At 56.6% G+C, this 22462-nt stretch overlaps 1 protein-coding gene across 1 annotated transcript; it reads right to left on the bottom strand.

Annotated features, from left to right (window-relative positions):
- Positions 1-254: 254 nt before the first annotated feature.
- On the bottom strand, positions 255-8648 carry LHX5 (LIM homeobox 5; the record flags this gene model as incomplete). Its single annotated transcript, XM_082640877.1, has 5 exons — positions 255-622; positions 4440-4605; positions 5300-5577; positions 6277-6500; positions 8476-8648. The coding sequence occupies 5 exons, from the start codon at positions 8646-8648 to the stop codon at positions 255-257; spliced, it is 1209 nt and encodes a 402-aa protein (XP_082497003.1).
- Between the last annotated feature and the right edge of the window lie 13814 nt (positions 8649-22462).

The raw sequence follows: 22462 nt of genomic DNA, 5'->3' as shown, positions 1-22462 counted from the left end.
AGAGTCCCAGGGGTGGATGCAGATGCGGGGGTCGGTACCCCTCCGCGCCCAGCCGAGAAGCAGCTGCCGGTTGAGTTCGGACTCGAGAGAGAGCCCCCGAGGGCGCCCCGCGCCGCGGCCGCGTCGGGCGCTTTGGTTTCGGGAGGCTGCGTCCCGGGCGCGGGGGTGGGGGGTGGGGTGGGGGGAGGTGGGGACGGCCGGGCGGGGCCCCAGGGCCGAGCGCGGGGGGCGGGGGGCGGCCCGGCCCGACGGCCTTACCACACGGCGGCCTCGTTGAGCTCGGGGTTGGGGTGCGACAGGGGTCCGCTGTAGCCGCTGGTGCCGCTCATGGGGAAGGGTGGGCTGGGGCCGCCGCTGAACACCTCGCCGGGCATGGGGTGCAGCGCGCCCGGCAGGCCCGGCTCGGGGCTCGGCGTGTCCGGGTGCGAAATCATGTCGGTGAACCTGGGGTTGTCGGCGGCGTGCGGGCCGGCGAGCGGCGGCTCCAGCGCGCCCAGCGGCGTCGAGCCGGGCCCCGAGGCGGCCAGGAAGCTCGAGTCGGCCGGGGACTGCGCCTGCGACGGCGGGCCGTGCGCGAAGAAGTCGTAGCTGCCTCCCGGAGCGTAGTAGTCGCCCTGGTAGTCTGCGGAGGGGACGGGGCGGGAGAGGCGAGAGTGTGAGAGATGCGAGGTCGCCGAGGGACTCGAGGGACCCGGCGGAAGAGACCCGGGGGAGCGAACCCGAGGAGACGAAGGCCAGAGACGTGGGACGTGGTGGGGGCCACCGGGACAGGACGTTAACGGGGGACCGCGCGACACTGACTCGAGGTTAGAGAAAGACCCGTGGAGAGGCCTGCGGAGACCAAGGGAGGCCGGAGGGGCGGAGGACCAGCCCCGGAGCTCGTGCTGGGCAGAGAGACGACCAGAAGTACGGAAAGGCTACACTCAGGGGCCGGGAGAGGCTCAGAGACGCTGAGGAACACAGAAAGGTTCCTTGACAAAGAGAGACGGAGGGGAGACAGCGGTGGCGGGAGGCGCAACACAGTGACGATTCCTGACAGTGTCTTGGAGTTGGTGAGAGATACACAGAGAGGAAGAGTCACGGCGACTGCCAGATAAGGAGACCGGGAGAGATCGGCAGAGGACAGGGTGAAAGGGGGGGCGGAGAGGGGATGCAGCAGGGAGCCCCCAGACTCAGAGTCGGTGTCAAGGCAAGAAAAGAGCCTCAGTCACCGAACCCACGGCTGAGACGGAGACCCGGCTTTATTCGAGTAAGGCAGAGACAGTCTAGGGGACGCAAAGAGAAAGATGAGACGGCCGTGTGGTTAGAGACACGGGAAAAACCCGGCAAGAGACCCAGGAACGAGACGGAAGGTCGGGAGAGACAGAGGCGCCCAGAGACGCGCGAGATGAGTCAGACAGACGGCCAGAGACGCTGGGGCTGAGAGGCCGGCGAGAGGAGTAGGGCGGGGATGCAGGGGCGGCGGACGGAGACCGGAACACGAAGGGACTGAGATCGGCCCGAGACCCCGCCGGGGAGAAGCGCGGCCGGAGCGCCGAGGGGCTGGCGAGTCGGGCCCCGGCCGCGGAACCCTGGACTCGGAGCGCGCAAGGCGCCCTCAGCACCCTCTCCTTCGCCCCCTGCGCCCCGCCGACCCGGCGCGGCCCCGTGCCCCGCGTCCGTCCCGGTGAACGTGTGACTCCGACCATTTGTCCCGGCCTAACCTGGCCTGGAACGGAGAAAGCTGAGGCCCAGAGACTCGGGAGAGGGGGAGGAGGATGAGAACACTCGCCGGGCCACGTCTAGAGTTCCGTGTGCCTGGGGTCCTCCAGGCGGACCCCGGGCGGGTTTGCCAGGACCGCAAGGTTTTGGAGTATTTGGGGACATTGAGCTCTTTTGATAAACTGATGAGAGCTATGGGCTCTCTCTCCGGAAAAATGCACAAACGCGAATTTTGCCCACAAATTCAGGGAGCGCAGGGGCTCCGGATGACACGCTCGCCCATTCTCAACAAAGTGTTTCTGCATCGACCGTGTGACCTCCTCCTAGAGCCCCCTTTCCTAAAGTCCTTCCGCACAGCCTCTTCCCCTCCCCCGGGTCGGCCCCGAAGGAGTGGGGTGTGGGAAGCCAGGAAAGGAGCACCGTGTAGCCGGCACTCGTGACAATAACCCGCTTTGTACGGCGGGAAAACCGGCGCGCCTGGAAGCCGGGGTCTCCTGTGCAAACCCACGCCTCCTGCTTAGTGTTGGGGGTCTGTCACCGGGGCGAGTTCTGGACGCCCCCTGCCGCCCCCTTCCCTCTCCAACCCCCCCCCCGACATCAGTCCAAATGGGGAGTGTCTGGAGGCGGGCTTGGAGACGGTTTAGGCAACAGCTAAAACGGTCGCCAATTACTTTTTTAAAACCACTCATTCCATTCTCCCCGTAAGTGAAGAGAAAGGTTGGAAGCGGCGAATTTGGGGCCCCTAAGGGACGGGGATGGGGGACGGCCAAGGCGCGTAGCGAGCCGGCTAGCCAGGGAGGGCCTCGGCCCCCGCGCGGAGCGCGCCGCCTCCGCCCATATGGCGGCCGGGCCGGAGGTAATTGGAACAAACGCCGTCTGAAAAGGGCACAAAAGCCGCAGCTGGGGCTTTGTCCGCGCTCCCACGGGGAGCCGCCGGCCCTGCCGCCCGGCCCCTTTCTCGCCCGCTGCCGGCCGCCGACGCCGGGATCTCCCAGCACGGATTAGGCGGGGCTGCCTCCCTGGGATTGGGGGGTCCGCCCCCCCATTCCGGGGAAAGAGGGGCCCGCGAGTCCAGGCCGCCACCCCATCCAGCAGCCACGCGGGTAGAGGAGGCGGTGGGATTGGTGAGAGGCACACTGGTCCTGGGGGAAACCTTGGTTAATTACCCAGGCGGGGAAAAATTCCGGACTGGTACCGCCCCGCCAGCCTCCCTGCGCCATGCGGAGATTTTGCGCTCAAGGAACCAAAGATAGGTGAAGAGAGTTGGTGAGTAGAGGCCCCAGGACAAGTCCACCAACCCGGCTGCCTCTGGTGTCTGTAGTCCCCCCAACCTGGGCCCTGCCATCTCAGTCTCTCCCGAAAAAGCACACCACCACATTTCATCCACAGTTTCTGGGGCCCCTGGCCAGGCCAGAAGATCTAACTTCCCAGGCCTGCGGATGTACCAAGGCTAGTTATAGGGTTCTCTTATTTTCCCTTCTGGGTCTTCCTGGGCACCTGGCTCCTGGCCCTCCACATTGCCACCTCTCCCCAAACTGGGCTACTAGCCTCTGCCCCTCCTCTCCCAGGCTGGGTGGCACTGAGCACAGATTCCCCTCAGGCAGAGACATTCCTGGGGGCTCCCCAAATCCAGAGGCTCAGGAATAGAAGGGGAAGGTGCCTTCCTGGAGTCCACAAGTCTGAAATGCGTAGGACAGTAAGTCAGTGCAGTAGTGCCCCAAAACAACTGGGTCTCAAAAAAACCAAAAACCAAAAAACCACCACTACCAACAAAAAAACCAAAAAATGAAAAACGGAGGTGAGGGAGTCAGAAGAGGTCATCCAGGAAGGAGAGTGAAGTAAGGTAACACAGTGGGGTGAAGGGACGAGAGAGGAGGGAAGGAGGAAGGGAAGGGGTGACCTAAGAGGAGAGTTCACCAGGCCTGAGCCTCCTAACACTAACCATGAAATTCCTCTGTGCAAAGCAGGCTCCTGGCCCTCTGCAGCCCCAAAGACAGAGAGTGCATAGCTGGGTTGGCTCATTCCTTGCCCACCCCATCCCTGATGAACCCTGGTGCGCTTGAAGCTGGAGGGTGGGCGGGGGTCCTAGTCCAGAGCAACTGCCAGCATCTGGGCTAACCGGGCCAGATGCTGTGTACACAGTCCCCGTAGCCCAACAGGAGATGCAGACTTGGAAGATAGCAAGGGGGCAGATGAATCCTGACCCCTCCATCCCTACTGCCGGTGCTGTCCTCCAGTGCCTGCTTTCCTGCTGGTGTCAAATACACCAGGTCGTGGGCCAGGGCGGCAAAGGCTGTGTGTCAGGTTGGGATGCGGTGCATGCAGAAGTGCCTGACTTGGTATGATGCGTGAGAGTGCCAGTATATCTAGGGGGTGGGGTATACCTGTGTTGGTTGCGGGTGATCATGTGTCCAGATGCGTGTCCCCGAGGTCTCTGAACTCGTATGGTCCTGCATGGGTGAGTGTGTCACTGCTTTTCTCTTGTGTTTATTATCTGTTGGTACCACTGCATGGTTGAGTGAAGCCATGTGTCTGATTTTCTGTCCAGGAAGTATCTGCGGGTGAGTGTACCTGTGTTGATGCGTGTCTCTTAAGGTGTGCTCATGATCGTGTACGTCTTGCATGGGTAGAAGGGAGGGAGGGGTCCCGGCGCAGCCTGAGATCACGGCTATCCGGCCCTGCACCCTCAAGCAGCATTGACCTAGGTGTGGGGCACCGCGTCCAAGGAGGTTGCTTACCTCCGTAGTAGGTGTACGGAGTGGACCCCAACATCTCAGACTCGTCCAAGCGGCCGCCCAACGGGCGCATGCGCCTCGGACTCCGGAAGAAGGCGTGTCTCCGGGCGCCGAGGGCGCTCAGCTGTTTCATCCGGCGTTCTTTGGACCGTCGGTTCTGGAACCACACCTGGGACAGAGGATAGGGGATGTGAACTCTGTTCCGGGTCCCCTTCTCTCCCTGCCCGGGCCACCCCCGCTGGGTCCTAGCGCCTCCTCCGCACCAAGAATGCCCTGAGCCGGGGGCCGGGCCGGATTAGACCAAAGGGGTGGAGAGGGGCCTCTGCGAACCAGCCAAGGATGAAGGATTTCGCGCACCCGTGGGGCGACTCATAAAGACTTAGGCTTCCTGGTCCTCGGTCCATCCGCGGCCTGACGGCTTTATAAAGGCCTGCCGCCCGGCACGGCTCTGGTCTCGGCCCCGCGACTCCCCAGCCGGGCTCTGGCCGTTTGTCTGTCTGCCCGCGCGTCGGGCGCTGGGAAGGAGCACGTGAAGAGCATCGCCTCTTTCTCTGCTCAGAGGATGGGAGGACAGGAAAGGTCCTGTCCTTTAAGCGAGGCTTAGAACCTTCCCTGAAAGGGGCGGGGGTGGGATTCTGAGATGTGAAGTGACCCGCCCAAGATGACGCCGCCGGAAGCCAGCAGGGCTAGGCTGAATCTTTTGGCTCGGAGTTTGACCAGCCGGCCCCGATCTCCGGCGCACCGTCTGCCCCTAGAGCGGGCTCGGAGTGCTCCTAGCCAAGGGGGCTCCTCCGAGCTTCGCAGCTCGCGGGCGCAGCGGGGCTGCGGAGGGGTGACCCGGCCAGAGCCGACCCGGGCCGCACCTGGATGACGCGCATGTTGAGGCCGGTCTCCTGGGCCAACTGCTCGCGGATGTGGCGCGTGGGCTTGGGCGTGGCGGCGAAGGCGGCCTTGAGCGTCTCCAGCTGCTTGGCTTTGATGGTGGTGCGCGGGCCGCGCCGCTTCGTGCCCGAGTTCTGCTCCTCGTTCTCGTTGTTGGCCGTCTCCTTGTCCGACGACGTCGAGTTGTCCGTCTCCTTGGGATCGTCCTGGAGTGGGTCCTGGAGGTCCGGGGACAAGCTGCGGTCCGTACAGGACGACACTGCGAGAGGACGGAGCGGGAAGGGGACAGGGCGTCAGCGGCGGCCCGAAACCTCTCCAGTCGGGTAGCCGGTTCCTGCAGGCTCAGGCCACCACCAACCCCGGCGGGTTCCCTCCCAAAGCCGGCGACAGCCCCTCCCCCAGGGGCCCGGCGCCCGCCCACTCCCTCCAGGCGGGGCTGGGCCTTTGGAAGCGCCCTTCTCAAGCCCTCTCAGCACTTTTCAGCTAGTGCTTGGGAAAGGGGGAGTCGCGCTCTCTGGAGAGCCCGGCCTTCTAGGACAGGGGACGGGAGGAGGGTACAGATGCCCTCCGGGCCTGGGATCTTCCTCTCCCTTCTCTCCTTCCTCGAGACCCCAATGAGTGTCCTCCCAGTGCGGCTAGAAATTACCAGGAGCTGAAAAGACTCGGAAAGGGGAAATTGTGCGGTTCCAAACTGGGGGAGGAGGGCAGCTTGGAAAAGCCTCCTGAACTGGAGGAGGGCGGGGAAGAGCTGGCAGTGTAGACATCGTGGAAGGCTGGCTGCAAACGCTGACTCTCTTTCCCAGCCCCCGCACCTCACCCGCACCCTGACCTGCCCGGCGCGAGTGGAGAGCTGTGAGCCGTGCACCGCAGGCACGCAGGGGGCAAAGGAGGGAGCGCAGGCAGGCCTTGGCTGGAGGGCGCTGGGGCCTGGCCTGGGGAGGGGCAGGGGGCCTCCTACCTGAGTTGAGGCTACCCTCCTTGAGGCTGGACGAGCTCAGGTAGTCGTCCTTGCACACGAACTTGTTCTCGTCGATGACGTAGAGCTCCTCGCCCGTGGACAGCTGCTTATTGCAGACCATGCAGGTGAAGCAGCTGAGGTGGAAGACTTTGCTGCGGGCCTTGCGCACCAGGTCACTGGGCGAGATGCCTTGCGCGCAGCCTGCACACTTAGTACCGAAGCGCCTGCAGACACAACACGGCCTGTCACCCAGGGCCAGCCCAGTGTCCCATCCTCCTGAAGCCCTGACCTCTTGCCACCCTGCCCCAGCTTCTGAAAAGCCTCCGTTTCCACATCTGTCAAATGAGATCCCAATCCTGCCCTCTCTGGCCAGAATGCAAGTCATGAGACAAATATCCAGGTCTGTTCTTGGGACTGGGACTGTCATGCCTCGGTCAGGTTTATTTGGACTCTGCTGGGCTTCCAGCAATGGGCGCAGCCTTCAGCCCAGCAGAAAGCCCAGAGCACCTCAAGTCGCGCCCCTCCCCCACCCCACATCCCTACCAGATGGGCCTGGGCTGCTCCTGGCAAATTCTGCTCTGGAGGTCGTGAAGCATTTTAAGCCAGGCAGGCCGGGTCTGGACCATTTCTCGGCTTTGCCTCCTGGAACCTGAACAGTCTGCTGGGGTCCAGGTAGGGCCAATGAGCCTGGCTGTCGGGTCCTAGCGATGGAGCTGGGGGGGAGCCCCTCTTCTGAGCTGAACCTTAGCAGGAAGGAGGGAGCCTTCTGCTGGTCCTCAGTACCACCAGCACTGGACACTTTTCAGTCCCTGCTCTGGGCCCCGCTTGAGCAAGTCAGGGGCCTGTGGACTCTGAAGGACAGGGACTGAACCTCCAGGTCCCCAAATCTCAGGCCCTGGCAGGCAGTGGGAAAATGTGACCAGAAGGCAATCCAAAACCTGCACGGCCAGAACACGGGGCTCTCTCCAATGCCACCTTTTCTGTGTTCCTGGTCTAAATCCTTCTCTTTCTTCCTCGAGCGCTGGGAGAAGGCTGGCCTCCCCCGAAATGTGTGGTGCAGACCAGCACTGGGAGGGGTGAGGTGCCGGGGGAGGGGGAGGGCGAGGGCCCAGGACTCTGGGGCCCCACGTCTTCTCGTACCCACGTCTCTAAACAGGGCGAATTTGGGTGACGTTGATGTAGTGAGGGCATTAGAAGCCATAAGTCACTTTTGGCCTTATCCGGCAGCATAATTGGCCATATGCACCTTATCAAAAATCATTAGGTGCTTTGCAAGCACCACCACATTAGGGGCCTTGGGCCTCTGGGGCCGAGGAGTTTACACGTGTAAAGGCGCATCTGACCTTTTCTCCTATTCAAGTTCCCTAGTGCCAGGTACTGGGGCCGGCGAGCAGCCTTTCTCCAGGGCGTTAATCACGCCCCCCCCTTCCCTCCACGCAGTTGGCACTCACAAAGCCGGGGGAAGCAGGCAGGGCTGAGCTGCCAAAAACCCCACAGCCTTCCAGGCCGACCTTCGGCGTTTCTCAGCTGGGAAAGTGAGGCTCAGAGAAGTGATCTGCTGTGACCTGCCTGAGGGCGCCTGTGGGCAGCAAGGCTGGACTCTGGAGGTCCTGATTCCAGCTTCCATTTCATTTGTACTTTCAACAGAGGAGAAAATGTTTAAGGAGTTGATGGCGGGGAGTGAGGAGAAGATTCCCTGCCCCATCACCAGGGGAGGCCTTTCTGAGTGAGTCCCCTCAGGAGGTGGGAAGTTTCTGTTTGTCCAGAAGCACTCTGGGGGTCCCACCTGCCTGGAGACCAGCTTCAGGACTCCGCACTCTGCCTGCCCCTAACTTCGCGAAAATCCTTAGTCTCTCCGAGCCTGGCTGGAAGCTTCCACCCTTGGGGTGGCCTCAGCTAGAAAGTGGCAGAGCCGGATGGGCAGCAAGTTGGTCAGGCTTCCTCCCCCTGGCCCACCACCGATCCAAGCCGGCCTGGAAAAGCCAGCTACAAGCAGCCAAGCAGCGTTCTTCTCACTCTGCCTGGGTTCAGGCCCTTGCTGGACCGAGGACAGGAGGAGAGTGGTGGGCTCCCCGGCTCCCCACTGAATCTGGGGGGCCTGGGAGGCTGGGATGGGTTTCGTGGTGTCCCCTTCCCCGGCGCCCCAGCGGAGCGCCTGCAGGGCGGGCGCTCGGGCAGCAGGGCGGCGCGGCCTCTTACCTGAAGAAGTCATTTTTGCAGTAGAGCTTGCCCTCGCGCGAGAAGCACTTCTCCGAGAGGTTGGTCTTACACTCGCAGCACTGAACGCATTTGATGTGCCACGCGCGGTCCAGCACGTTCAACAGAAAGCGGTCGAGGATGGGCCGCTCGCAGCCAGCACAGTGCACCATCATAGCCCCGCGCCCCGGCGGCTCGGGCCGCCTCGCCCTCCCTTTGGGCCCCCGGCCCTCGGGCCCCCTGGCCCCGCCGCTGCTCTCCGCCTCTTCTCTTGGCCGCCGCCGGGCGAGTCCGGTCCGAACCAAGACTCAGCCGGTCAAGTCCTTGGGTGATTCCTGGCCTGGCGCTGGGCTGCCCTGGGCGGGGTGGGGAGTGGTGGCGTTCACAGCCTCATGCCCCGGGCCGCGCGCCCCAGTGTATCTTGGGTGGCCGCTGGCTTCGCCTCTGCCGAGCGGCTTTCCCCGGTGGCGGAGGCGCCGGCACTTTCCCCCACTTTCAAGCGGTCCCGATCCTCATCTTTGTCTGGCCGCCGCCTAATTCGCGCATCCTTATTCAGATTTGGTGACGTGGCGAGGCACGTAGGGGGCCCGGCGGCCAATGGGTACGCGGTGGCCATGGCAACCTCTTAAATTTATAGCATATCTAAATTGGCTACAGCGTTGCGGTCCGGACAGAGCAAAAAAAACAAGGCATCAGTATTGTTGAGTATTAGCTTGTACCTGGTTCGGAGGCTAAGTAAGTATTTACCTTCCAGTTTGGGGCTTGGGGCTGGGGGCCGCGCGATCTGAAAACTGCGTCTCTCTTCTCTCTCTTCGCACATATTTGGGGGGCTGGGGGTCGAAGGCCTAGTGGGAGGGGGACCTCTGCCCCCTTCACAATCCACGGAACTTGCAGAAGTTGCCCGAGGCCGGGATCGCGCTCTACGCCTGCCTCCTTTTCCCCAGCCCAGCCCGTCGTTTTGGACTCCCCCATCCGCGCACCCCTGGGGTCAGCGCCCTGGAGCTGCGGCGGCGAGGTTCTCGGGACTCCCGGAGGCGGCACCGGCTTCCTTTGTCATATGCGGGGGCTGGGGTCCAGCCCGGCCTTTCTCAGGGAGAGGGTGAGGGAGGGAGAGAGAGAGAGAGAGAGAGAGAGAAGAGAGAGAGAGAGAGAGAGAGAGAGAGAGAGAGAGAGAGAGAGAGAGAGAGAGAGAGAGAGAGAGAGAATGGCCTAGCAAGCCCAGACCCAGGTTGGCGGGGGATGTCCTCTGGCCCGGTCTCAGACCGCGGAGTTGTTTCCAGCCAGAGCGCGCTGGCCACGGGGCTCGGGGGAGATGTGGGGAGGGGGAGATCCAGGACGCACCGGTCTCCCCGAAGCCAGCTCCGAAGTGACGTTCACCGCGTCTCCGCTTTCCGCGCTGCACCTTCCGGATCCCGGGTCAGCCAGTCGGGGCGCCGCGGTGTGGGTAGCGCGGCCGAGGAGGGTACGCTGGAGAGTGCGCGGGGCGCTGTTTGCACACGCTGGGCGTCCGGGCGGAGTGTGCAAGTTCGATCCATCATAGGAGGCAGGAAGTGCCATTCCACGGGGCTCGGAGGGTGTGGGGGGCGTTCGCAGGTGTGTGGAGGGGGAATGTGACTCTGGTGGGGGGAGGGAGAGGGCCATGCCTCCTTTCCCAAGGCGCCAACCCAGCGACTGACCGGGGTGCTCTAAGTTAGGGAGGGCAGGTAGGCAAAGTGGGGATTTTCCCTTCCCGTTCCAGGAAAGAGGGCTAATGGGGTCTGTAGGGCCTGGGCCCACAGGCTGGGGGCCAGAGGAGCATGTGTGTGCGCTAAGGCTTGCCTGTGGATGTGTGTTTGGGTGCATTGGCTGAGTTTGTTAGTAAACATTTGCTGTTTGAGAATCTTGTTTTTGCCTCTCTTTAGAGTTACTCATGAATCAATCATGTGAATACATTTTGGCACGTATATTTTTGTGTGTTTATATCTGTGCATAGTTCTGCTAATATTTGTGTGTATTAGTCTGTGTGCCCCTGTTTTTGTTGGTCAGTGTGTGTGTATATATATATATATATATATGTGCATACATATCTGCAGTCACATGAATGTGATGGTGTTTGCCTGTGTGAGTGTGCATCTGTGTAAGATTATTTGTATAGATGTGTGGTAACATTGATGTGAAAGTGGACTTTGAAACATCTGAATCGCGTGCAGGTGGGTGTGCGTGTATGTGACTGACTGAGCTGGGCTGGCTGTGTTTGTGAGTTCAGAATTTTTTGGATCTGTGTCTGTGGGCCAGTCATTACGTGTGTGTGTGTGCGTGTATGTATTTCTGCAGATAGCGTATTTTTGGTTATGTGACTCCTGTAGTGTTTATTTTGGGGGGAAGGTGTATGTTCGTGTGTGCACTTCTAGTGTGCTTGCCTTTGTGGATTTGAATGGGAGCAGGATTTGTGAATGCCTGTACTGGGGCAGTTGGTGAAGGCACAGAGATGTTCACTTTCCCCCCTGGTTCCTGTCCAGACCTCCAGCTTCGCCCCACAGTGCACAGTTTCTATGTGAAGTGATCTGGCTTCCGACAAGGAATTGACAGGTGCTGGTCACTGGGTGGGGCATTGACCCAGAAGCTGGGCTTCTGAAAAAGAGTCCCCAGACTGGGCAGCTTCTGCTGTTACTCCATCCTCCAGCTTGCCGAGCAAGGGACAGGTGTGGCTGGACGGAGCTCGGCTCAGCCAGGAACAAGCAGGCCGGATCTTGCCTGGTCTCCCAGGCCTGGCTGGGAGAGCTCCGGGAGCCCCAAATGAAATTGCAGTTTCTGGCAGTGCCTGGCCCTGCCCTCCTGGGGTATGAAGGGTCCTTGAGCTCAGACAGGGCAGGGACAGAGAAGCCAGAACCTGAGAGAGGCACCCGGGCTCCAAGTGGAGGCGAATTGCGCTGCCTACTTGGTCTTTGTCTCACTGGGGTTTCTCCCTCTCTCCTGAGTTCTCTTCACTTCATTTCCTTTCTGTCTCTCTTTCTTATGTTCAGCCTCTGTTCTTTTTCTGTTTCCCTTTCCCTCTGTTGCCCCATCACTTTTTTTTTCGGTTTCTCTGTTTTTATTTCTCTGCCTCTGCCTCTCTGCTGGGCATCCAAATCCAGCATCTGGCTCAAAGGCTGCGATGAAGGATTCTCATTGTGTTCCATGTGGATTTTGGGGTGTGTGTGGGGAACTACTCTACAGTCATTAAAAGCCGCCATCTAGATGGGAGCCTTCTCCCTTGCCCTGGACTAGGTGCGCTGAGCCTAGCCGCCACCTCCACCCCCAAGTGGGTACCTGAAGAGCCGGGTCTGCTGTGTCTTTCTAGCCCCAGCTCTGCACACCACACTGGCTGCTGGGCGCCTGTGTGCCAGGCTCCGTCTAGGACAAATCCACCCACCCTCACCTCCTGGATGTGCTTAAATGCCAGTGCACAGCCTGGCCCCATTAGCTGCAGTGCCAGGCCGGGGAGGTAGGAGGAATGTGGGCAGCCTCAGAGAGCAGCTCTGGCCCCTCCACCCCCTGGATGCGGGCGAGTCACCCGGGGCTGGATGCCCGGTGGCAGGAGATGACGGCTCTGCTTCCAGAAGCCCCTGCCTGGCCTTCTCCCTCCAGTGGCTGAGCTTACCCATCCTGTCCAGCTCACAGCCCCTTGGAATCGCCCTGGGAGCCTCAGCACAGCCCACCCTCAGTCCAGAACCCCCTCGCTCCAGCCCAGTCACAGGGGATCCTGCTTGGCCCTTGTCAGCCCTCCACCTTCCAGGGCGCACAGCCTCCGAAAAACGCCAGCAGACCAACTATTAAACGAATTATCCCGCCCTAACAGCGCTAACAGATGGCAAGCAGGCAGCGAAATCCCCTCCTATATGTAACTAATAAACCGCTTGTGTCTTAACAGGGTAATGCATGGAGACGCAATGTCACTTATACAAGATGTTGATGGAATTTACTATATAAAAACCTTCCTCCTAGAGTAAAGAGTATCAACATTACAACTCGACAGACGGCAGCGGGATAAGTAAAACAGACAAAAGACAAACAAGATAATAATCTGTTTCCAATCACTTAAGCCCTGTAGAGTTAGTAATATGCGGTTTGCATATTCCCCCTTGAGTTCGGTAATTAATTACCGGCGCGGAGGCACACAGCCGCTCGGGGTGGGAGTTTCGAGGCGCGCTGAGCTGGGGATTGGGGCGGGGTGCGCCTTTCCCGACTTCTGCAGCCTGGGACACGGGGCAGCGGCCGGAATGGGGACTCTTCTGGGCGTTTGGAGCCGACCTTCCCGCAGGTCGTAGAACACCTCCCTGCTCCTCACGGAAACTCTCCAGCCTGGGGAGATTCTGCCTCCGAGCAGAAACGGGGGCTTTTCTGGCGGCCAGAGTATCTCCCTTCGCCCCATCTGAAGACAGCCCCTCCCTTTGAATGGACTGGAGTGGCCTGCTTTCTCGGGGAGCGCGCGCGTTGGGGGGACCCGGGAAGCGCGCCCCTCGTCCACGTCTCCCCGTGGTCTCTTGGGCGACTCAGCCCGTCCTCTCCCGAGACTTCCATCATTACCGCCCCCCACCCAACACACACACTCCACCCTCCCCCCCGCCGGCCCCCGTCCTTGCCGGAGCCAGCGCGGCTTTAACATTAAACAAACGCAGCGAGCGCCTCAGAGCTGCGCTCTCGGCCGGGTCTGCTCGGCGGCGGCGTTACAAATTGTAAATTTAAATTGCTCGCCGGATTCATTACCTCCCCTCTTTGATTTCAGCCAGCCGTGAAAAATTATACTGGTGTACCACTGAGAAACTGTTTTGCCGCAAAGAGCCCGCGCCTAATCACTGGCTTTCTCCCTCCGACAAAAGTGTAATTATTTTGTTTGGGGTGTAAATATAGGCCGCGCTGCGCACACATACTCAGCGTCCCGCCGCGCCGCCGCGAGGAATCGGCCCCCGGGTAGGAGCGGGCGTGGAGGCTGGGCCCTACCGCCCGGAGGTCGGAGAAGAACGGCTGGCTTGGCGCTCAGGAGAGACCCAGAGAGCCGAGCCGGCAGGTGCAGTCCACGGTCCCTGCCCTCGGGAGTTCGGGTTTGCCCGATGATCCCCGGACCGTGTGCGCCCAGGCTGGCTTGGGTGGACGTCCACCGGGTGCGTCGCGTGGATCAGGGTGAGGGCTTAGGCCTAGGCATCCGGACAGGGATGCAGAAGGGATTGGTGGGGGAATTGGGAGTGAGGTGGCGGCGGTGGATGAGCTTTCTGGGATACCCGCGGGGGGCGGCCAGCTGGGAGCAGCCCCGAGTCCAGGCTGGGAGAGTGTGCGGGCCTGGGCGTCCCCAAGAGGGCAGGACATAGGCTGAACCCTGGAAGGCAGGGGCGACGAGGCCAGTGTGTCCCCTCGCACTCTGCTGTGGACTGCTTGGTTTCCAGAACATCTCTGCGGGGCGCAGGGCCTTCCTGTCAGTTGAATCGTGCGCGGCTTAATTAACGGTCTCGTTAACTGGGCTGGCCCGACCTGGAACGTTTAATCAAAAAGGCAGGGAATCCCTCCCCTCCCTCCTTCCCTCCCTCCCTTCCTCCCTCCCTTCCTTCCTTCCTCCCTCCCTCCCTCTTCTTTCCTTCATCTATTTATTCATCCATCAACAATGGCAAAGCTTCTCCCCTCCTTAAACACCCCCTCCCAGCGCTGGGGAGCGAGGCTCTGAGTCCCCAGTCCAATATCTGGGGAGGGACTTTAAGGGGCCTGAGGGGCGTGAGCGGTGGCAGGAGGTGGGCAGCACTGTTGTGTTCAGTGGCTTTGGGACAGGCACTGGGGCCAGAAGGCCGTGGTCAGCTTTATGGGGCAGGCTGGTGGAAGTCTGCTGAGGAGCCCTACAAGCCACCAGGGGCAGGCCCGGCCAGTATTTCTGGGCGCGAGCAGGTTGGAGGCCAGCGGCTGCTCGCACTTGGCCGTTTGGGGAGATCCGGCTCCAAAGTGAATGGGTGTGTGTGTGTGAGCGCTGGCCAGCTTAGAGACCTGGCTGGTTGGGGCCAGGGTAGGGTGGAGCATGGTGTCCCCTCTCTCCTTCCAGCAAGACACCCCCTCCTGGAATGCATGTCTCAGAGGCCCCACCCATCAGGCTGCCCTGCCAGCTCCCGCAGGCTACATCACTCTCTTTGGCGCTGCAACCCAGGGCCCAACTTAGGCAGCAGTCGCAGGGAGGGTGCAGACTGCAGCTGATCCCTGGGGGCCCGAGGGGGGCCTGGGGAAGGCAGAAGGAAAGGTGCGAGCCAGTCCTCCAACTTGTGGGGGGGCAACGCTGACTCTTTGTTCCGAGAGGGAAAACCCCATACTTTGTGCAGAGCTGGAGGCTGCCCCGACAACTGCCCGGTGAGGCTCAAACCCTAGGTGGCCAGACTAGCCGAGGGTTTGAGCTGAGAGCCGCTGGCATCTTCCGCATTCTCGCCGTGGGGATTTAGCCTGGAGGGCCGCCCCAGCCCATTGATGTCCGAGAGCAGCAGCGCTGGGGTGCGTGGGGTTGTGGTCTTGGCCTCTCTGGCCCCATTGAGGTAACCGACGGTGGAGGCCATCACCGGAGCTCGGGGAGCTGTTTTTAAGAAGATGCTTGCAACTCTGCTCAATCTCTGGAGCCCAAACGGGGAGCGCTAACCTCCAGATTCAGCATCCCGCAGACTTTCTAATTATCCTCCCTCAACTAGCTAGCTAGTCTGAGTTTGAGTCTGTATCTTGCTTCCCCTTTCTTTTATCTTGGTCTTTTCCGTGGTCTCGATAGCATTTCTCTTTCTCTCTCGCGCTCCCTTTCCGGCTCGGGCTCTCTACCTCCTTCTCCTCCCCCTTTCCCCATTCTCTCGCACCTCCTCTCCCCCACCCCCCTCCACATCCCACCTCCTTTTTGTTAGCCTAATATGGGTTCCTTTAGAAATCGCCCAACTTTGGCAGCCCGCGCGCGCTGTGCTTGTGCGTGTGCGTGTGTGTGTGTGTGTGATTGTGTGTATTTCTCGGCTGCTAATGATTGTGTGTTGATAGAGCAACGCAGTGGCCTCATTAGCCTTTGTTTAGAAGGTGTTAAAAGGGAAATCTGCATCGGAAAGCCGCGGTTTACACCGCAGCCTGGCTGAACTACGCTCTGGAGCCAGCTAGGGGGTGGAGGGGCTGCCCACCGCCCTTGGACCCCGGGAGGGGGGAGGGGCCCAGGGAAGGCGACCCCCAGCACCTTCCTCCCAAGACGAGTATGTTTACCCTGCTGCGAGCCCCTCTGTTCCTCGGGGACCACAGCGGGGATCGCGCTTTCTCTAAAACTCCTTTGAGCTGCCCAACAGTGCGCGGTGGCCTTTCTCCTCCGTTTCTTGGGGGAAGAGGAGGGGAAGAGCAGAATGCTGTTCCGAAAAAAAAAAAAATTCCATGGATTTTTTGAGGCGGGGGGCGGTGAGAGGTCTTATTTTGGAGGTGAATACCAATCAGTCCGCGGCGGCTGGAGCTGGGCTCCGGGTCTTTGGCTGGTTGGTTTGTGGCAATATCGCTGCGGCCTGGACGCAGGTATGGAAGCCCCAGGCATCAGAAAGTCTGCAAGAGTTCTCTTTCTTTCTCCCAACAAATTGGCAGACGGACTGAGGAAGAATCTTCCTCTTGTGGTTAGACCCATTCCTAAACTTCCCCTGTGTACCCCTACCCTAGGGCTCCTTTAGGGAACGAATTCCATGAGAGTGCATCGTAGCTTGGCTGGCCGACTTCTCTGAAGGTTGGTGGAAGCGCATAACTTTATCGACCATGGGCTGGAGTGTGTGTGTGTGTGTGTTTATGTATGTGGTTGTAGGATTTGGAGAATGACCGTCACACGCGCGGCGTTTCCCACTCCCTCGGGGAAGCAAGGTTTCAGGCAGAGGAGAACGTGAGAAGAAATTCTTTTTATTCTGGATTCTACGAAGGGACCCAGAAAAAAACAAAACAAAACATTTGGAGCCGCCTCTGTGGGTGAAGCTTGTTGAACTCGGAGAAAGACGCCTTTCCTGGCAAAAGGGAGAAAAAACTCTGCGGAATTCCAGCAGCGGGATGTACAGTCTCCGATCAGAGCATAATTCATTCCTTTTTGCTGGGCCTCGGTTGCAACGGAATCAACCCTTTCTCATCTCTCTGACTTCCCTCTCTGAGTTTCGGTTTCCCCTCCCTTGGATTTGACGCGGTGGGTCTTGGGGTCTGGGTGGTCTTGCGTTTTCACAGCCCCGTATACCCACGGTAAAGCATTAGACATCGCTTTTTTCCCCCTCTTTGGTCGAAGACTAGGCTAGGCGTTGTCTGGGGACAGATTGTGGGAGGCTAGGGCCTGGGGCAGTGACAGTGAAACGAATTCCAAACCTAATCTGAACTCGCCATGTGAACTTCCCTGGCCCCCAACGCTGTGTAGACAGGAGCAAGGTTCCGCCTGAAACCAAGTTAAAATCGACCGCCGTAATGCAGTGGGATGGGATCAGGGCCGAGTTCGGACGATGCGGGGAGAAGATGAGAAAACCTCTACCTGTCCGCTCTGGTCTTTCTCTCTTTTTTCCCGAAGCAGGTTTGGCGGAGAAGGCAGCGGGTGCGCCCCCGGTCGCAGCCTGGCTACGCGCGGGCGCGGGAGTTTGGACCAAGACAAAGACGGGAGCTGTCCGCGGTGCTGAACCGGACGCGCCGCCGCGAGGGCAAATGGGCTCCTGTAACCTGCCCTCTCCTCCTTTACGCCCTCGTTCTAGCTCTCCTTCACTCTGTGATTCTTGCCCCCTCCTGCGTTTATTTCCCCCTTTTGTCTTTCCTTAGAACTCGCGTCCTGTACACAGGTGTGTATGTGTGCGTGTGTGTGTGTGTGTGTGTATAATTCAAAGAACAAAACAATTGATTAAAAACGGTGTCTTCTCCTTTCTTCCCAAATAAACGACGAAAGAAAGGTTTATTGAAAATGTACTCTAAAACAGATACAAATAGCTATCCCGACCCCCAAAGAAGTGGAAATTCATGCTTAAAACAATAGAACGAAGCATATACAAATATCATGAATCTGTCCTTTGATTTATTCTGAAGAAGAGGTAAGGGGTTTAGAATATTTAATTCCAGGAATATCCTATCTTAACTTCTGGAGTGGGAAAATATAAGAGCTGGGAGGATTGGTGGTCAAAGATGAAGGTGAACAGGCTAGGGAGCTTGCCTGTGAGTCAATAGATGGCTTATGAGGGTGAAAGCGATGGACATTAAGTTGCCTTAACCCTTTGAGGAAAAGATGAGATCTGTAAGGATAACAATCTCCTGGATTATTGACAGGGAAACGATTCCCTTTGAAAGTTTGGGTACAAAAGTGTTAATCTGGTTCTTCATTTTCTAAATGTGCGTGGTGTTATCTAGACTTCTGGCATGGTGTATAACCAAGCATTGATTCCTCTGCTCATATTTGTATGCAGCACTTGTCTAAAGAAGTTTGTGCAGGGGAGAAAAAAATTACGTACTCCCTCGAAGGGGGGCACACCCATTTTAGTGCACACAGAAGTATACACAATCCCTCTGGCATCTCATAGATACACTGCCTCCCAGAGAACCCAGATGCCCTGGGGCCACCTCGTCATTTGGTCCGCTCAGCACCCTCCAAGCCTCCCCACCAGCTAAGCCCAGTTGTCAGCTAGGCCCAGTTGTTAGCATCACCAATACCTATGGAGAGGGGTCCTTGAGAATTCAATGGAATAGATTCATTCCTTTCCCCACCTGGACATTCTAGAGATAATTTGCCCATAAAGGCAGAGGAACTAGAATTCTCAAATGAGAGTGATTTGTAATAAGAGGTTGCATTTTGGGCTTGAGGTAATGGTACCCCAGTTCTTCCCCACCCTGACTGTTATCTTCTCACCAAAACACTCAGAGATCTTTTATTAAGGTCATTGCAGTCATCCCTTTGGATCCCTCTTGGAATGCAGAACCTCATCGTGCCAGGAGAGAAACCCTGCCCTTGGGTGGGTGAAGGAGAAATGAAAAAAAAAAGAAAAAGCACCACTTATTGAATGACCATTATGTACATCTGATTCCTTGATCTTCATTGCAACTCTGAAAAGTGAGAGATATTCATCATGGCTTCATTTTACAGGTGATGAAATAGAGGCTCAGAAATGTTCATTAGGTTGCTTATGGTTACACAGTGAAGACCTGTGATTTTAACCCAGGTCTCACTGGTTATGGGGCCTGTGCTTGCTCTAGGGGGCCACACTGACAGTTATACAGGGGATATTCCAGTGTTTACTCTGCTAAATGTCTTTAGTACAATCCCTTTGGATTTCCAGGCCATTATGGCCCATGGTCTGGATTTGGAAGTTGGTTTAAACCCTAAATGTGAATGCAAGAAATTAGAATGAAGAGGAAACAGGATTCTTCCTTCATGTGGGTTGGGTGGGTGTTTCACAAAATAAGAATAGTTTTCCATGAAAAGCGTCCTGGACCATCTCCTAAACCCATGCCTAAGAGTCATTCTTGATTCCCCCTTTCTCTCCTGCCTCGTATCCGATCCAACAGCAAGTCAGTTAACTCTGCCTCCAGATATATTCCAACCCATCTACTTCTCATCTTCTTCCCTGTTACCTCCCTAGTCTAAGCCACCATCATCTCATCTGTTTTATGGCAATAGCCTCTGGACTGGCCTCCCTGTTTCTTCTATCCTTGCCCTCCTCTGCAATCCATTCTCTACTCCATAACCAAAGTTATATTTTAAAATCATAAATCAGATCTTGTCATTCTCCTGCTTTTAACTCTCCAACGACTCCCCAATGCACTTAGAATAAAATCCATATTCCTCACCGCGATCTGCAGGGGCCTTTGTGATTGGCTCCTGCCCACCTTTTGTAACACACCCCCTCCCCTTCGGTGCCCCACCTTGTTTAGCCTCACACACACCTAGTTTTTCTCACCTAAAGACCTTTGTGCTTGGTTTGTCCTTTTGCCTCCAGATCCTTACAAGATTGGCTCTTTCTTGCCACTGAGGTCTCAGCTCAAATGTCAACTTCTCAAAGAAGTCTTTCCTGACCATCTGATCTAAAAGCACCCCATCCCCGGTGACTCTCTAGTCCACCTCTCTGTCTGTTTTCTTTGTAACCCTCATCAATACTCAGAATTATCCTATTTATATGTTTAGGTGCATATTGTCTATCTTCCTTAATAAAATATCAGTTCCATGAGGGCAGAGACTGTGTTTGTCTTGTTCACTGTTGAATCCCCAGCGCCCAGCTCAGTAACTGGAACATAGCTGTTCAATACGTATTTGTTGACTGAATGAATAATGAAGGCGTACACAGACGACGGGAGAGCTAAAGAAATGAATGGAGATGGATGGGCAAAGCTGAGAAGGGACTGAACTTTATTTGCCTATCTTCTGGGCTCTGCAAATGGAGCTGCTGGATGGGTGGGTTCCCAGCTTGGAAAAAGGAAGTAAGAAAAGTTTGCCCAAGGACCCCAAGGGGGTGTAATCTTTGCAGACTAGATATCAAATTAGGATGGAGAAATGGACCTTTGACCTTGGAGAGTGATTTTTATTTGTTCTTGTTGGGTCTGAAACCTCCACTTGGTTACAAACAAAAGGGTGATAATGGAAAAACACAGCAAACCAGGAATTTGTCTAAGTTGCAAAATCTTTTTCTTTCTTTCTTTCTTTCTTTTTTTTTTTTTTAAAATCTAACCAGCCCCACTTGCAGGGAAAGTAATACAGTGTTGTGTTATCAGTTCAGACTCTGGAGCCCAATTCCCCAGGGTTAGAATCTGGCTCCACCGCTTACAGGCTGTGTGATATAGGGCAAGTCATTTAGCCTCTCTGTTCCTCAGTTTCCTCATCTGTGGAATAAGGATAAAAGAGTATACCTGTCTCAGGGAGTGGCCATGTGGGATGGTTTTAGTCCGTTTTACTTGTGTCAGAGCTTGGTATAGGAGAGGAAAAGGGGCGCAGAGCATGTTTGGGGATGTGGATTTGGGGAGGTGATGGGGCAAAGAGACTGAGTTACAAAGGGAAAAAGATGAGACTCACCTTCAAAAATCTCATTTTCTTCTTCAAGAGCTCTTCTCTTGTCTGTCAAGGTAGAAGAGGGTCTGAAATTAGAGGGCTTGGCTGAGTCCTAACTCCAATGTTGACCAGCTCAGTCATGGCAGGTAGGAACTCTCAGCTTCTCTGAGCCTCAGTCTGCTCATCTGTAAAGTGGGGCAATAATTGTGCCTGCCTCATAGGGTTTCCTGGAGCACTGGGGGAGATGTTTGGGAAACTGGAAGGCAGTAGACGGCTGCTATTACTGGGCCTTATTCGGGGGTGGGGGGAGCTAATTTCTTTATTCTTTACAAAGTGTCTTCTTGAGCTGGTAAAAGTGAGTGAATCCATTTTGTTGGGCCCTGGAATAGATAGAGTAGGAGCTGAGGGTTATCTTCTTGGAGAAAGGGGGAAATAATTATGTGCTTGGAGTCATTAAAGGGCCTTCCAATATCCAATCCCAGAGCTGGAGCTGGCCCTGCTTCAGACAGAGCTGGTTCCCAGAGGCATTATCTGGACCACTGTGGTCACTGTCACCCTTCAGGGGGAACCATCCTTTACATGATAGAAGTGCTCTACAAGATGTGTCTCCATCCCATGATGGCCAAGGTCACTAGATGTTAAACGCACTACTGGAATGTGACTTTAAGGTAGTTCTCCTGGCCAGTAATCCTTTTGTTAAGTTAATGATCACTCCCTCATCTGTAAGCATTAAAAAGTCATTGAATCTTTTTAGGTGCCTGATATTTTGCTGTGCAGTGAGATGATTCATAGAAAACACAGCACCTTTAGGCATTCTCAGAACAGTGTTAGGACCGAGGGGCTTTATTAGCCCCATTTTACAGATGAAGAAAGGAAGAGAGGGGAGTCACACAGCTAGTAAGTATCAGAGCCTGCCCAGATTTGTTCCTGGATCTGATGACCATGATGTAAATGTACCTTTCCTTTTTTTTTTTTTTTTTGTAATAGTTTTAAACAGAAACTGTCACAATATAATATGGACTATCTGTAAAAGCCTTCTGTAGAGGGATGCAAAAATATTAGTTGTGAATAGAGCAGAAATACTTAAAATGGGGCCCAGCCCTGAAAGCCATACTTCTTTCAATGTGGTTCCCCTGTTGGTGTACCTAACAGACACATAGTTGAAAAGATCACATAATGATGACACTAAAGTGGGACGGTGTCTCCCTTTCTCAGAGGACCTTCCAAGGCAGTTTCTTCTTGAGTTCTTCTCTCTTTGGCTGACTGCGTACACCTCCCATTTTTCATTCAGCATTCTCGTGTTGCCCATCCTTACTGGAGACCCCAGGAGCTGGTAAGCTTGGTCGGGGGCGGGGGTTGTGGCTGAGCCGTATTCATCCCTGTCTCTCCCTTACCCACTCCTTCTCATGGTTGTCTTATATCAGGTTTTGATAAAGGCGTTCTGAATGAGTGAATGAAGAGCCAGATGACCCTAAAGCACTTTGTAACGACCCCGCATCATAAGTCATCTGCTGATACAAATAGATCAGGGTTTATCCACCTTGGCACTCTGTACATTTGGGGCTGGGTCATTCTTCATTGGGTGGGGGACTGTCCTGTGCATAGGAGGATGCTTAGTGGTATCTCCAGCCCCTACCCACCAGATGCCACTAGCTCTTCCCCCTGCAAGTTATGACCACCAAAGGTGTCTTTAGATATGTCCTCTGGGGTACAAAAATCACCCCTGCTTGAGAACCTCTGATCTCAAACCAGATCTGCCAGACCTCCTCAAGACCCAGGATTCCAGAACCTACCTTTTTTCTCCTTGAACAAAACACAGTGATACTGAGCCTCTGCTATGGACCAGACCTGTCCTGGTCTGGGTGGTGGTGTTGATAAAGGTAAATTAGATGTATGCAAAGAGCCTCCTTCATTCGCTCGTTTGATAAACGTGTGTTGGACTCCTACTGTGCCAGAGGCTGCAGTTACCATATGAACGAGCACCCCTTTCCCCCTGGCTCCTAAACTTCTCTCAACCTAGCAGGG

This window comes from Mesoplodon mirus (assembly GCF_964341445.2).
Source record: "Mesoplodon mirus genome assembly, chromosome: 13".
Classification (NCBI taxonomy): domain Eukaryota; kingdom Metazoa; phylum Chordata; class Mammalia; order Artiodactyla; family Ziphiidae; genus Mesoplodon; species Mesoplodon mirus.
Note: the sequence above shows the minus strand (reverse complement) of the source record. Positions and strands in the feature narration are given on the sequence as shown.